Genomic DNA, 17,324 nt, shown 5'->3' on the forward strand with positions numbered 1-17,324 from the left:
CCTTTGAAGTTTCATAATCCTAGGCGTAAGCATTCTTGAGTTATCATCCGGAAACCATTTTACTATTTCGAGTCACTGTGACCTTTACCTTTGACCTAGTGACCTGAAAATCAATAGGGGTCATCTGCCAGTCATGATGAATGTACCTATGAAGTTTCATGATACTAGGCTTAAGCATTCTTGAGTTATCATCTGGAAACCATCTGATGGACGGACCGACCAACATGAGCAAAACAATATACGCCCTCTTCTTCGAAGGGGGGCATAAATATATTGTCACACACATTTTTCACATAATAAAAATGAACAGAAAATTCAAACGTCTGAAATCTTAATAACTTTATTTAAAGTCTTCACATTTTTGTTTATTTGAAGCCTGATTACCTAGGGCTGTCCCTGTAGATACACATTTAATCCATCATAATTATGCTACTTTGAATATAAAGTACTGTCCTAACACATTTGATGTCAAATATAACCGTTACCTATAAGGAAGCTATATTTTTCATGGAAACGTGAATTGACATGGTTCTGATTTGGAAATTGTCGACAGTCATTTTTTGATGTGTTTGTGTTAAATTCCTGGATCAGTCAACCCAAGAAATCAACAAAAATTAATGTCCCACGAAAAATAAAGATTTTACAGTATTTAAAAATCATTTAATGCAGAGGAAAATTAGTGAGAAAAATTCTATTTCAACAAATAATAAGTTTTACTTTTGTTCATGAACTTTGACGCAAATGCTTTAGTCATGTATGCAAAACATTGTCTGCACATATTGATAACAACATGTATCTTGAATTAAATACAATGAATAATTAAAGTTGTACGAATTTACAGAGCAGAAAAAAGGTGTGGAAGTACTGAGACTTATTAACTTAATTTCTGGTTGTCATCAAGCAATCAAGACACACTTACAGTCAATTTCTATGACTGACCCATTAAACATGATCTTGAAACATGATTTCATGCACATTAAATGCAGTTTGGAAAACATATGCACCCAGCAATTCCAAAAACCTCTTTTAATTACAAGTTTATAGACTGAACAAGCAAAAAGCTGATTTACATGTTATGTGCAACATTGAAAAATGACATTGTCAATGACTTTTCACTTCCGCAGTCTCATGGCTGTACTTATGTGAGCCCAGTAGTTAAAATCTATGGCAAGCCTAATCCCATACAAGCAGTGACAATTTTAACCCTACACATCATTGAAAAGTCCATAAAATATATGCATGTCATAAAAACATGGATACTGTTTCATTAAATTTGAGGTATCATTACTTTGTGGAAACAATACCCTCTTCAATTTTAGGTACAAATATGCCACATCATATTAAGAGATTAACAGAACAAAGTGAACACATTTCTTTAATGTTCTAGTATTAATTGGTTCTCGCTGAAAAGTTTGACTCTTTTAAGCGCTATTAGTGTTTCCATGTTAGTGTTCATATCTTGGAGCAGTCTGTTTCTTGTCCTAATTTCTTCCAGCATCTCTCTTTCAATTTTGAGGCGCTCTCTCTTGTACCAGTCATCAGAACCTAAAAGAAAGACCGCGTTCATTTATTTGATTAAATTTATTTCATTTGAATATGTCATGGGTATGTTTGTTATTTAGGTATTAATATGTTTCACTAATTTTAGCAATATTTCTATCATCACAACGCTCAGTAAGCCAACTCACACTTTCCCTTAGTAAACACATATATGAGCCAAGTTCTAGACAAACAGAGCTTAATGCATGCGTGTAAAGTTTTACTCCACACAGTCTAATCAGGGATGACCCTTTCCGCATGATATTTTAATTTAAAAGAAGTCCCTTCTAATCCAAGAATTAGCAAAACAGACACAGGCTAATCAGGGCCACCACTTTAGGCACATGCATGGTCCCAGAGCGAGGCTCATTTTTCTCATTCACAAGAAGCCACAGCTAAGATTACTTTACTAAGGTAAAGCCAATTGCAAAGGGAAAAATGCCAAAGACTATATTTCAGACTAATCCCACCACAAGTTGTTTCATTCAATGTATGTTACTCTCTAAAATGCTGTTATAATCACATCTTTGTCACAAAACTTCTATATGTTATTGGACTGTGACAATTGTTATATAATACCAACAGGAACGGGCCTGCAAATTTGAATGTTGCCAGTTAATAAGTGTAGGAGAGCACCTGTTGTAATATTTGTTTCTACAGACCGACAGACCCACGGACGGACGGACAGACAGAATGACCGACCAACCCACAGACAAATGACCAACAGATGCACATGGTGATGCCAGTATATCCCCATATATCCCCTTTACTTTGAATTGGGGGTATAACAATAACTTTCTTAAACACATTTAATGCTTCTTTGTATTGTGTAATTATGAAAGTCTAATCTTAAAGAAGGTTTTTCTCTGGCTGGTTCAGTTTCAATTTGTTTATATTAGAAAGCAATTGTGTCGGCCATCCAAAAAGCGACAAAATGTGTTTGTGAAACACAATGTCTCCCTATATGACGTTTGACCTTGAAGGATGACCTTGACCTTGACCCTTCACCACTCAAAATGTGCAGCTCCATGAGATACACATGCATTTCAAATATAAAATTGCTAGCTTCAATATTGCAGAAGTAACATTACATGAGCAATTTTGACCCATATATTTGACCTTGAAGGATGACCTTGACCTTGACCTTTCACCACTCAAAATGTGCAGCTCCATGAGATACACATGCATGCCAAATATCAAGTTGCTATCTTCAAAATTGCAAAAGTATTCATAAAATAAGCGATTTGGGCCACATATATTTGACCTCTGACCTTGAAGGATGACCTTGACCTTGACCTTTCACCACTCAAAATGTGCAGCTCCATGAGATACACATGCATGCCAAATATCAAGTTGCTATCTTCAATATTGCAAAAGTACTCATAAAATAAGCGATTTTGTCCACATAATTTTGACCTCTGACCTTGAAGGATGACCTTGACCTTGACCTTACACCACTCAAAATGTGCAGCTCCATGAGATACACATGCATGCCAAATATCAAGTTGCTATCTAGAATATTGAAATACTGCAAAAGTGTACATAAAATGAGCGATTTTGACCCATATATTTGACCTTTGACCTTGAAGGATGACGTTGACCTTGACATTTCACCACTCAAAAAGTGCAGCTCCATGAGATACATATGCATGCCAAATATCAAGTTGCTATCTTCAATATTGCAAATGTTATTGCAAATGTTAAAGTTGGCGCAAACCAACAGACCAACCAACCAACCAACCAACAGACCAACCAACCAACAGACAGGGCAAAAACAATATGTCCCCCACTACTATAGTGGGGGACATAAAAATTCCAGGTGAATGTGCAATATAATAACAATTTTGTTTCTAACAATGTTTGTTATGGCTTCAGTTTTCTACCAGTACTTATTTTATAAGACAAAGCATGATATGATATTATTGCAACGGTTAAAAGTCTAAAGAATGTTTGGTAATTTGGTCATTTATCATTCAATCCTTTCATAAAAAGAAATTAAAAATGGTATTAAAAAAGTGATTGCCAAGCAATATGGTCTCCTACTGGTGAAACTCCACTATTGTCAGAATTTTTTTTTTACATTTGTTGCCATAGCAACCACAATTTTTGACGTAGGAACAAAATGAATTGACGTGCATAATCTCCATACTGCCATCCGTCCATATTAAAAGTGTCATGAAAAAATATGAAGAACTTTTTAAATTATCGCAGGATCCGGAAAAAGTGTGACGGACGGACAAACTGACAGACAGACTGACACACAGAGTGCAAACCATAAGTCCCCTCCCGTTTCACCGGTAGGGGACAATAACCAGCTCTTCATTTATGTGTATTTGAATACAAGTTAAGCAAGAGATTGCCAAGCACTATTTCCCCTACCGGTGAAACTCTACCCTTGTCAGTATTTTTTTTCTATTTGTTGCCATAGCAACCACAATTTTTGACGAAGGAACAAAAGGAATTGATGTGCATACTCTCCATTTTGCCATCTGTCCATGTTTCAAGTTTTATGAAAAAATATGACAAACTTTTAAAGTTATCACAGGATCCAGAAAATTAAGACGGACTGACAGACAGACATACTGACACACAGAGTGTTTCACCGGTAGAGGACAATAAAGTTACGAGACATTTTTTGCATATATCACTGTAAGAAGATTAAACAAGAGCACCGCATAACAGGTGCCAACGCTTGCCTGCGGGTGCAGTTTTGAATAAATGAAAGCTTGTCAGATTTATTTTATTTTTTTAGAGGTCACAGTGACCTTGACCTTCCACCAAGTGACCCAAAAATGGGTGTGGCGAGGTGCACAACTACATATGAAGTTTCAAAGTTGTAGGTGGAAGCACTATGAATTTAGAGCCAATGTTAAGGTTTAAGCACGGCAGACACCGGTCGACGAGCTGGTTATGACAATACCTCTGGTTTTCTCCGAAAACATCCGAGCTAAAATTGTTCTAAGAAAAGACCAGTGAAAAAATTATTGTACTCATCCACCATGACTCAGAACAAACATCTATTTTGTTTGCATCAATCAAGGATGCCATGTGTAAAGTTGCATCATTGTAGTCACGAAATACTTAAATCTGTCTCCCAAATAGATGTTCATATATTTCACCAAATATTGACATGGTGACATGGAAGTAATGTAATGCATACAGCTTCATTGCAAATTATGAACTGTCAATAACACACTTCAAGATACTTAATTCAAGGATTGATATCTTACTACTCATCATATCTGACTTCCTCTTTCTTTGTCTTGACAAGTGTTGATCCTCTTTCATAGATGACAGCACACATGCAATATTGTGTATTACTTGAGTAGCTGATTGGACTTCTGAAAAATACAATTTTATAATATGATCCTCTTTCTGGGAAAACTGGGCTTAATGCACGTGTGTTAAGTGTTACCCAAGATTAGATTGTGCAGTCCGCACAGGCTAATCTGGGACGAAACTTTCTGCTTTTAAGGTATTTTTCATATAAAGGTTTCTTCTTCATGAAAGAGTAATATATTTTGTCTAAGCAGCATGTACTAGTAAGCTGACAGGTTAATTAAAACTCAATTTCGAAAACCACTTATGTTAAATCGACTAATCGTACATGTAAGAATACTTCGGGCATAATTATGATTATTTGGCGGTCAAACCGATATTAATTGCTCACGAACTGCTTGGTCATCAGGATTAGGATACAAATATAAAACAATTTGACAGGGTGATGGAAAGTTTTGTTTACTTACTAAAACCAGGAGGGTCGGTAATCACGTTTTTGTGAATGTGACCAGTTTGTATAAAACACAGACAAAACTTAACTGATTTGCGCCCATTTGAGAGTGAATTGCACTGGAATAACATCCCAACTTTAAGGTGTCATGGGATGATGTGGGAGACGGAGACATTTAGTTGTTGGATGTATTATTGTGTTGGAGTATCTTGTTTTAATTATTTAATAAGAAGTATACACCAGAAATAAAACTAAAGGATCATTATATCAATGAATAAACAGATATAATACAGTGCCCCAGATAATTATTTGGAAAATAGGGTTTTCACCCATTGATTTTGAAAAATAGGGTGATTTCATTCTCGAAATAGGGTGAAATGAGTTATAAAAATGCAAACCTTAAAATCATCGCTGCTTTACTTCAGTTGAAGCTGCACCCTTGTATTGATTCAATAAAACTGTAAACTTATATAATTAACTTAAATAAACTGATATTTCATGGCGTCTTTAATCCTTGAAACTGTCCATATATAAATATAATCTTGAAACTTAAAAAAAAACCTGATGTTAACTGACATCTTTGTAACTGTCAAACATATCAACTGATATTTTGGCGCGACTATCGCGAGCATCTTTCAACCTCTTTGAGACATTTTTATTTCGCATCATAAAGAGAAAATACAGAAAATGAGCAAAGCATTTTCGATCGAATCTATTGTATTGTACGCATTAAATTTGACGAATTTGCGTAAAAGTCAAATTGGATGTGTTTTCAATACGCATGATATTGTATTTCTTTGCGTTTTTAAACATTTTAATAGGGTGAAAGATGCAGATACGCAGCTTATCTGGGGCACTGATAATATAGAAAAGGACTTGTTGCCTTCTTTTGCAAATCTTTGGGTAATTAAAAGTTTTAAGTCAAAACAAAAAATTACACAACGCGACTTAAACAAACCTGGAACTATTTTAAATACTCAATAGAGATCTACATGTAACAACATTTAAGTGCCACAAAAGTTCAGTTTGGGCTGGAAGTTTCAAAGTGAACAGGCTAATCTACGACAACATTTAATGCAGAAACATTAAGCTTGGCTTTTCCAAAACAAGGCTCATAATTAGATTAATCATTCTAGCACTAAAGCACTCACATGGGCTAAAATTACACCCATTGTCATCAAAACCACATGGGGACCCATTATTTAGTATTAACCCCACTAGACCCAGATGCAAACTTAGCCTTGATACTGTCAACATTAACATTCTGACCATGTTTTTTTAGCATTGAGTCATTAACATAGCTTCTAGAGTGGACAAAAGGGGTTCCTTATATTTAAACTAGTTTTTTTACACCACTTAACCATATTTCAAACTTGCCATAGATATTGTCCCAATAAAGAGTTGGACCGGATTTTTGCACCTCTCAACCAAGTTTTAAACTTGCCATAGTTATTGTCAAGATAAAGAGTTGGACCGGATTTTTACACCTCTCAACCAAGTTTTAAACTTGCCATAGTTATTGTCAAGCTAAACAGTCCAACCAAGTTTGATCAAGACAAAGGTTGTGTATCACTAAAACCTATTATTTCAAGACTAAATAAGTTTACTATTTTTGTCATATTCATAGTTTGAAGAATTTACACAATAAAAGATTATTATGAACTTTCAATATCAAATAAAAACGTTATTTAATCAAAGGTAATCCAAATACAAAGTAATTATAAATTATGTTTCCACTAAGTTGTTAAAAGAAATTCAATACTGTTTTTAAGCTCTATAAACTAAATGGAATCACATACAAGAAGAGAAACATCAAATGTATCCGCAACTTCAAAAGTCAAATCACACATATGCAGTTTGCAACAATAACATATTTTTATGTGTTCAATAATACTAAAATATGAATACATTTATAAATGATTAGAAAAGAATTTTGCCCATACAGTTAAAAAAAAAAGTATCATGGAGTCATTAATTATTTGCATGTGTTGATTTATCTTACAATCCTTGGATGGATTCATTAATTATTTGCATGTGTTGATTTATCTTACAATCCTTGGATGGATTCATTAATTATTTGCATGTGTTGATTTATCTTACAATCCTTGGACAAGGTGTGCCATAAGCTGTTGAATTTATATGCAAACAAATATATTGGTTAGATTTGCATCTATTAAATTTAAAGTGAATACTCCAAATATTTATTTTTGTACATAACACTCTGACTTTTATTTAAACATATTTATTTTTTAAATTTATAATTATATAATTGAGACCGTTACTGTTATATACATTGGAATATCAGGGCTCATTCTGTTTTTGAGACAGCTCATACCAATTTTTAACTGTATTATCTACATGAAATACTTAGAGTGTTGTTGTTTTTATAATAATCAGCATAACAAGATATGTCCATAAGGCACAGATGCCCCCTCATTAAACTTTTGTCTCCAAACTCCTGATACATAATAAAACTCAATCTTTATCTGATAATCCTACAGGTAGACTCATTAATAAGGACGTGTCTGAAAGTGTTGAGGGAAAAAAACTGCATAAGTATTATGTTAAAGAAAAATGTTTAGTCCAACTCCCGATATCTTGTCAAAAATCTATGGACCAGTACAAAACTCAAACTTGATCAGTAAGTAATGGAAAAAGAGCCACACACCAAAAATCGGCTTAATATCTGCAAGAATAAAACAAAAAAAGTCTGAAAATCTGTTACAGTAGAGCCCTAACTTCCCCAAAATTGAATTGACTGCTACAAAACTTAAACTTGATCTGTAACTCATGCAGGTAGATTCACATAGCAAAATGGGACTGCACTGCGGACAATAGACTGAATTAATTCCCATCATTCTGTTGTCAAATTCAATATGCTCTCGGAAAACCGACTTGATGCATTAACGTCTTATCAGGGAAGACACTTTCTGCTTCATCAGAATTTTTTTTGAAGGGAGTCTCTTCTAAAAGCAAATCCAGTCAAGGCAGAAAATGTTGTCCCATATTAGCCTGTATGAACTGCATAGGCCAATCCGCCCCATGTTCCAAAAGCGAGGCTTAATTATATTAATCAATACCAAACACCCCTTACCTTGTTCATCAACATAGTCTGGTGGGCACTGTACAACCTCATCTTCACGGTCTGCAGTATCATCTGGTGTTGAACAAGAAATTAAAATGATAAATACCATATCACATATTTAAAAGGGGAATCTCTCATATCATATTGAACAAGGGCTGTTTGTAAAACATGCATGCCCCCCATATAGGCTGTCAGTTGTAGTGGCAGCCATTGTGTGAATATGTTTTTTGTCACTGTGACCTTGCCCTTTGACCTAGAGACCTGAAAATCAATAGGGGTCATCTGCAAGTCATGATAAATGTACCTATGAAGTTTCATGATCCTAGGCCTAAGCATTCTTGAGTTATCATCCGGAATCATTTTACTGTTTTGAGTCACTGTGACCTTGACCTTTGACCTAGTAACCTGAAAATCAATAGGGGTCATCTGCCAGTCATGATCAATGTACCAATGAAGTTTCATGATTCTAGGCAGGGTTGTTTTTTTGCCCAATTTTATAGCCGAAATTCGGCTATATTCTCAATCGCAAAAAGTATACTTTTGCCTTAACCAAATTATCAATTTTCTAAGTATAAAAAGGGCACATAATTCTGTCAAAATGCACGCCAGAGTTATCTAACTTTGCCTGCCCAGTCCCCTCATGATAGTAAGTAAACCAAGTTTGAATGCAATAGCTTTGATACTTTATGAGAAAGGTGGACCTAAACACAAAACTTAACCGGACGCCGATGCCAAGGTGATAACAATAGCTCATAACTTTTTTTCAAATGACCTTGACCTTTGACCTAGTGTCCTGAAAATCAATAGGGATCATCTGCGAGTCATGATCAATGTACCTATGAAGTTTCATGATCCTAGGCATAAGCTTTCTTGAGTTATCATCCGGAAACCATTTTACTATTTCGGGTCACCATGACCTTAACCTTTGACCTAGTGACCTGAAAATCAATAGGGGTCATCTGCGAGTCATAATCAATGTACCTATGAAGTTTCATGATCCTAGGCATAAGCGTTCTTGAGGTATCATCCGGAAACCATTTTACTATTTCGGGTCAACGTGACCTTGACCTTTGACCTAGTGACCTGAAAATCAATAGGGGTCATCTGCAAATCATGATCAATGTACCTATGAAGATTCATGATCCTAGGAATAAGTATTCTTCAGTTATCATCCGGAAACCATTTTACTATTTCGGGTCACCGTGAACTTGACCTTTGACCTAGTGACCTCAAAATCGAAAGGGGTCATCTGCGAGTCATTATCAATGTACCTATGAAGTTTCATGATCCTAGGCATAAGCGTTCTTGAGTTATCATCCGGAAACCATTTTACTATTTCGGGTCACCATGACCTTGACCTTTGACCTAGTTACCTCAAAATTAATAGGGGTCATCTGCAAGTCATGATCAATGTACCTATGAAGTTTCATGATCGTAGCCATTAGCATTCTTGAGTTATCATCCGGAAACCATTTTACTTCTTCAGGTCACCGTGACCTTGACCTTTGATATAGTGACATGAAAATCAATAGGGGTCAACTGCGAGTCATGATCAATCTACCTATCAAGTTTCATGATCCTAGGCATAAGCGTTCTTGAGTTATCATTAGGATACCATTTTACTATTTCAGGTTACCGTGACCTTGACCTTTGACCTAGTGACCTGAAAATCAATAGGGGTCATCTGCGAGTCATGATCAATGTACCTATGAAGTTTCATCATCCTAGGCATAAGCTTTCTAGAGTTATGATCCGGAAACCATTTTACTATTTCGGGTCACTGTGACCTTGACCTTTGACCTAGTGACCTGAAAATCAATAGGGGTCATCTGCAAGTCATGATCAATCTACCTATCAAGTTTCATGATCCCAGGCCAAAGCATTCTTGAGTTATCATTCGGAAACCATTTTACTATTTCGGGTCACTGTGACCTTGACCTTTGACCTAGTGACCTCAAAATCAATAGGGGTCATCTGCAAATCATGATCAATGTTCCTATTAAGTTTCATGATCCTAGGCCCAAGCGTTCTTGAGTTATCATCTGGAAACCACCTGGTGGACGGACCGACAGACCGACCAACCGACCGACATGTGCAAAGCCATATACCCCCTCTTCTTCGAAGGGGGGCATAAAAACAAAATATTAATGTACAGTATCAATAAAGCAGGTGAGGATTTTAAATAATTATATAGGGATAATACACATTTTCGAGGGCATGATCATCTGTGGGCGCTCGAAAAATCAGTTCCTGCCCGAGTACACATACCAAAATGTATTAAAATAATATTGTCTTGTTAAATCGACATCGACAAAATAATTTGATTATTTCATATGACGTCATACAGTTCAAGGTTGTGTTTTACATATGCCACCCTCGGTCATCATCAGAAATTTCAGACAGGGCTTTACCTTCGGATAGGTTTCGATTTAAAATGTGATTTAAAACGTGTTTAAACAGTGGATTAATGCAAGTTTGAAATTCAGCCGCGCAAAGTAAGAAATGAGGAACTATTTTTGAATTGACTGGTCATGACGGATAAATATCATCAGAATAAGTCATTGTTTTCATAGATGATTCTTTCGTACAGGTCTATTTTATTTTGTTCCAACTAAATTTTCTAAAAATTAATACTGACAACATATTGTCACTAACGTATTTTAAGCATACAGCAGGAACGTATTAGGTACATACAAACTTACACGTTTAAAAGTGTTGAGTAAATAACCTTAACTTCATTATCGTTGCCAATAAAATAAAGCTGTTGTCAAGAGAGTGCAGATGGTATAATTTGAAAAGTGGATTGAAATATTCATTGCCTTTATCCCTGCATGCATGAAAAAACTGGTGCTTATTTAGTTCCCCATTTATGCTTGGAAAGTCGTCGAAGGCTGGAGTTATTAACAAAGTTCAGCCATTACTAAGGGAAGTAACTGCGCGTGGACCAGTCTATGGATATGAAAAAGACATAACAGGGCTTGAACGGCACGAGAATTGCCTTGTTAATACACGATTTCTCCTGTTCAAGCCCTCCTTTTGCCAAGTTTCTGCATCCCGCCAGAGGGCATTATAGATAGAGTTTATGCAATAATGTAGAATTAATATTTCTTAATCTGGAAGCATGTAATTTTACATGTGTGCCTTGTTTGGGAAATAGGGGCTTATGCATGTGTGTAAAGTGATTTCCCAGATAGGAATGTGCATTCCCCACAGGCTAATCAGAACCAACACTATCACTTAACTTTCCTCTTTATTTTTCATCCCAAAAGCACAAGTCTAGTTTGACAGTGTCCTCCCTGATTAGTCTGTTCAAACTGCACAGGCTAATCTGGGATGACACTTTACACATGCATTAAACCCCATTTTCTCAGAGCATGGCTCATATTTGTTTATGCAGATTTTACAGCAAAAAACCTACCTATGTAATGTTGTTGAATCACAGTACCATCAGTGTTAACCTAAATACAACAAAAAAACATATTCACACTTTTTTATCACAAGATTAATCACACAAATAGCTCCGATCACAACTTTTTTGTTATGAAACATGCAATAAACACACTCCTATAAAATGCTAAACATTACAAATTTAAAGTAAATTCTTGTGATCAGTGCCCTTATCAATCATACAAACATTCAAATGTGTGGACAATATATTTAGTTTATTTTTTGAGATACTTAGCTTAAGTGGTCCCTGACTTTGGTTTTCATGGTTTTGGAAAGAGAAAAGTGCTTGAGTTCTTAAGTCTAACATAAAATACGACCAGGTGGTGACTGCTTTCTCCATTAATCACTAACACAGATTATCACTTCATCTCAAATGTTATATATCCACATGTTGATATAAATAAGGGATCCCCAATTATTCAGAGTTCTAACAAGAGAATCAAGACTATAAGTGAAACTGATGGATTCTCCCATATGCTGCAATCTGTCAATCAGAAATGTGTTGTAACAAATTACAATTCAAGGGGCATTTACTCCCTTCAAAATCACTGAAGCAGCAGCCATTTTTCAGCCCAATCTAGAAAAGTACCAGTACTAGCCCAGTTGGGAAAATACGCGCAATAAAAACTGAGATTATGAAAATTCATGTCGCGAAATCTTCTACTTGAGAAACTTTATTTTTACTTTTTGCAAACAAAAACTTTAAAATTGAGAAAAAGTGTTGTTATTATGGCAATATTAAATTTACCTCAGGTTCAGCTGATAGAGCTGCATACACAAATTAATGAAATGTTGCAATTTATTTACAAACAAGGGCTGTTTGTAAAACATACATGCCCCCCCCTAAGGGCTGTCAGTTGTAGTGGCAGCAATTGTGTGAATACGTTTTTTGTCACTGTGACCTTGACCTTTGACCTAGTGACATGAACATCAATAGGGGTTATCTGCTAGTCATGATAAATGTACCTATGAAGTTTCATGATCCTAGGCCTAATTATTCTTGAGTAATCATCAGGAAACCATTTTACTGTTTCGAGTCAATGTGACCTTGACCTTTGACCTAGTGACCTGAAAATTTATAGGGGTCATCTGCCAGTCATGATCAATGTACCTACGAAGTTTCATGATCCTAGGCGTAAGAATTCTTGAGTTATCACCCGGAAACTATTTTACTGTTTCTAGTCACTGTGACCTTGACCTTTGACCTAGTGACCTGAAAATCAATAGGGGTCATCTGCCAGTCATGATCAATGTTCCTATGAAGTTTCATGATCCTAGGCGTAAGCATTCTTAAGTTATCATTCGGAAACCATTTTACTATTTCAAGTCACTGTGACCTTGACCTTTGACCTAGTGACCTGAAAATCTATAGGGGTCATCTGCCAGTCATGATCAATGTTCCTATGAAGTTTCATGATCCTAGGCGTAAGCATTCTTGAGTTATCATCCGGAAACCATTTTACTATTTCAATTCAAGTCACTGTGACCTTGACCTTTGACCTAGTGACCTGAAAATCAATAAGGGTCATCTACCAGTCATGATCAATGTACCTATGAAGTTTCATGACCCTAGGCCTAAGCGTTCTTGAGTTATCATCTGGAAACCATCTGGTGGACGGACCGACGGACGGACGGACAAACCGACAGACCAACATGAGCAAAACAATATACCCCCTATTCTTCGAAGGGGGGCATACAAATATAAAATATTTGTGTGAGTGTGTGTGGAAATCTTAATTTGGGATTTGTTTGGACGCCAATTGGGAAAAAAGTGACCTGAAAATCTTGAATTGGGATTTTTTTAGACGCCAATTGTGAAAAAAAAATCCCTGATTGGGAAAAATCCTTTTTCCAGTACTTCAGAAAGAAAAACACTAGGGCAATATGTACATTTCCACCTTGTAGGAACTTTGCATTTTAAATTTTATCAAATCCGGATCACATGATCCTGGATAGGTCACAGAAACATATAATTCAAAAGAAAATGTCAATTATTGATTGAAGGGCAATAACTCAATAAAGGATTTTACGAGCAGAACAACCTGAAAACATACTTCGTCCACCTTATAGAGATGCTGCTTACAAAATGTAATAAAATTCGACCTATAGGTGCCTGAGATCAAACATTGAAATCAATTATCATTCAAAGAGAAATTATTCCCTTAAAATCTACTGAGCAGAATGAACTGACAAGATGTGCTTAGTCAAACTAAAAGGAAAGTGCATATTTCAATTTCTGTAAAAAAACAACATATTAAAATCAAAGAGCAATAACTCCTAGAAAAGATCAATTGGGAAATATGTATATTGCTGAATGGAAAAATGCCATTAACCAGCACTTAACAGACAGAAGAAATGGCTACAGCTGTATAGAACCTACTAAAATAATTTCCAAAAAAATATGTAGCTATTTACCTTAGGATTACTTTGTGTTGGTGGTCTCACTTTGGTTTGGTGTTTTGTGGAGTGATCCTTTTTCTTTGTTGCATCCTGATAACATAATATGCATGTATTACAATAATGATCAAACCATGAGGCTATAAACAGTCATGGAGTGAGGAAACAGCAATGCTCCAGAAAACAAAATTATTCTTTGCTCACTACCAATAAACTTAGAAAATAAATTGGAAAAAGTATTCAAACCAACCATAGTTTGAAAATATTTACCGTTCTATTTTTGCGTTTGCTACCCTCTTCCCTTTGCCTGCTGCCTTTAACCTGTAAAAAAGAAGATGTTAAGTACATTTTTGTTTCACGGAAAAGAAATAATAACAGCCCTGCCACAATTATTGACATTCCTACATAATATTATGCTAGTGCGTGTTCTAAGAATTTTACCCATCAAGTTTCAAGTGTTGTGAATTGCAACTTGTAAAATCAACGAGACTGATGAAAGTTCTCATGAAGCATTTCATTTATTATTATACCTTTTTGATGTGTTATTATTTAAAACAAAAATAAATAATTCACTTGTTTATGTTAAATAAACAAGGTTTTCGCTCATCGAAGATACTGGCAGATAAAGGCATAAAATCGTTTGTATTGAACTTTATGCATTTTGCAACTTGAATTATGCAGAAACATTAAACTCTAAACAAGAGGGCCATGAGCTCTAGGTCACAAATATACTGACCAAGTTTCATGGAGATTTGACAATAAATGTGGCCTTTAGGGAGTTAACAACGTTAAGACGACGTACGCAATTTCTTGTATTTTAATGTGTATTTGCATCTTTTAAGCACATGCATAAAATCCAGATTTCTCAGAGCCAAGCTCATTAGAAGTATCAAAATGTGTCAGCTTTAATACCTTCGCTTTATGCTCGCCATTGGGGAATTTTATACGTAAAGCTTTGTGCATATGGTTCTGTATGATATGGATGGTAGGGTAGAAGCGCCTGTTGGTAGGGAGGATGGCAGGATGGCAGCGCTGCACGTACTGCTCTAGATGCTGCTTCATACTCGGGGAGTCATACACGCCCTCGTCTATAAACTTGACTATAACATCTATCAGCTCCTTGTCTATATGCTGGGTTAATCCAGCCTCCTGTAAAGATGAGTGACATATGAGCTGCGTTCTGGGCAAACTATCTTAATGTATGAGAGTAAAGTGTCATCCCTGAATTGTCAGTGCAGTCCACACAGTGCAGTCCACACAGACAAATCAGGGATGAGGCTTTCCGCATAAAGTCAATTTTTGTATGGAAGATACTTCCATTTAACAAAAACTTCCATAAAAGCAGAAAGTGTTGTCCAAGATAAGCATGTGCAAACTGCACAGGTTAATCAGGGACAACATAAAACACATGCATTAAGTGCCCAGTGTCTACAGATCTGAGCTCAATAACATACCATGCACACCCCACCATACACTGCTTTATAACAGGAAAAACAACCATTCCCATCGCTTTTATCAACGGCACATCTGTGATTGTTTCCTTTTTTATATAGTACCTGTAAAAGGGACAATCCCAATCGAGAAAAAAATACAAAATTCCAAGCAACGGTAAGAAAAATGCCCATAAGTACAGAAAAGTGTGTAAATTTAGTTCCAAAAGCGCATTATCTGCCAGTAAACAAATCAAATTAGCACCGAAACTCAACATTTCAACCAAATGCAGGTAAAATAATATTCAGATGGGTTTGTGCAATTAAGTAACAAGCAATTAAAAAGACCCATTATTCCCAATTGAGAAACAAGAAACCGTCGGAGACGGGTGATGCTCCCCAAAGTTTTTTTTGTCACAATATTGCACTATATACAAATGTATTCAGATAAAAGGAAACGTCTTGAGGGCACAGTATAGTTGGGAGGACAATAATTTTTTTATAGAAAATTTCAAAGGGCCATAACTCTGTGAAAAATCATCCGACCAGAACCAGCTGATAATATGCACATCTCCTCTTGATAGTGAAGCTTCCCATAAATTTTCATTAAATTCCAGTCATTAGTTGCTGAGAAATAGCCCGGACAAGAATTGTACTATATGAACAGTTAATGGAGAATTTCAAAGGGCCATAACTCTGTGAAAAATCATCCGACCAGAACCTGCTGATAATATGCACATCTCCTCTTGATAGTGAAGCTTCCCATAAAGTTTAATTGAATTCCGGTCACTAGTTGCTGAGAAATCGCCTGGACAAAAATTGCACTATATGTACAGTTAATGGAAAATTTCAAAGGGCCATAACTCTGTGAAAAATCATCCGACCAGAACCCACTGATAATATGCACATCTCCTCTTGGTAGTGAAGCTTCCCATAAAGTTTCAATGAATTCCGGTCATTAGTTGCTGAGAAATAGCCCGGACAAAAATTGTGCACGGACGGACGGACGCACGGACGGACGGACAGACGAAGCGGCAACTATATGCTCCCCCCAAAATAAATTTTGGAGGAGCATAAAAATATTCCTCCGAAAACAGCCGGGCTAATAAATATGGGTATTTAGGCACTGCGGTTTCATCGAAGATTTAAGATTTTACAAAACCAAATATCATAAAATGCATAAACACATTTATCCCTAGGGAAGTGCTAAGAATTTGAGAAATCTGGGTAGAGATATTCCAGATTATCTTGCATGTGACATGTCTAACCTCTATGACTTGCTGTTGTACACAATATTTGTTAAGTTTTTAAAGTATAAACATACATTGATTATGATGCACATTAAAAGTAATACAAACCTCGCCCATTATGTGATTCTCGTGGGTTCCAACATAGGCAACAAGAACACACACTTCTCCTCTCAATAAAGAGACTTCAGATGATTTTAGCCGATCTATGACAGCCAGTCTTTTCCGCCTTGTGTCTGTGCCTTCAAGCTATGTCATAATTATTGTGCAATCAATAAAGGAAATACGAAATTTGAATCATTAACCTCCCTCATAGACACATCTAATTTAAAACACTGACAAAAGTAACTAAACAACCTATTTACAATAATTACTATTTCATATCCTTTGCATTTACTCATTTTAAAGGGGCATCAAGCTAGTCTGGCAATTTTCTTTTCAAAATGAAA

The 17,324-nt window shown here is 35.9% G+C and overlaps 1 protein-coding gene across 3 annotated transcripts in view; it reads right to left on the reverse strand.

Annotated features, from left to right (window-relative positions):
- Positions 1-324: 324 nt before the first annotated feature.
- Positions 325-17,324, reverse strand: part of LOC127876766 (uncharacterized) — a 332,105-nt gene continuing 315,105 nt past the window's right edge. For 2 of the 3 annotated variants that reach the window (XM_052422234.1, XM_052422233.1), the window contains exons 5-12: positions 16,987-17,124; positions 15,111-15,347; positions 14,469-14,519; positions 14,217-14,291; positions 11,773-11,812; positions 8,364-8,426; positions 4,770-4,880; positions 325-1,545 (exon numbers count right to left, since the gene is read on the reverse strand). In XM_052422234.1, coding sequence (XP_052278194.1) covers positions 1,376-1,545; positions 4,770-4,880; positions 8,364-8,426; positions 11,773-11,812; positions 14,217-14,291; positions 14,469-14,519; positions 15,111-15,347; positions 16,987-17,124 — 885 coding nt within the window. In that variant the 3' untranslated portion in view covers positions 325-1,375. The remainder of the gene's footprint in view (positions 1,546-4,769; positions 4,881-8,363; positions 8,427-11,772; positions 11,813-14,216; positions 14,292-14,468; positions 14,520-15,110; positions 15,348-16,986; positions 17,125-17,324) is intronic. The other variant, XM_052422235.1, reaches the window with a different exon arrangement.

The sequence above is a fragment of the Dreissena polymorpha genome, chromosome 4 (assembly GCF_020536995.1).
Source record: "Dreissena polymorpha isolate Duluth1 chromosome 4, UMN_Dpol_1.0, whole genome shotgun sequence".
Classification (NCBI taxonomy): Eukaryota; Metazoa; Mollusca; class Bivalvia; order Myida; family Dreissenidae; genus Dreissena; species Dreissena polymorpha.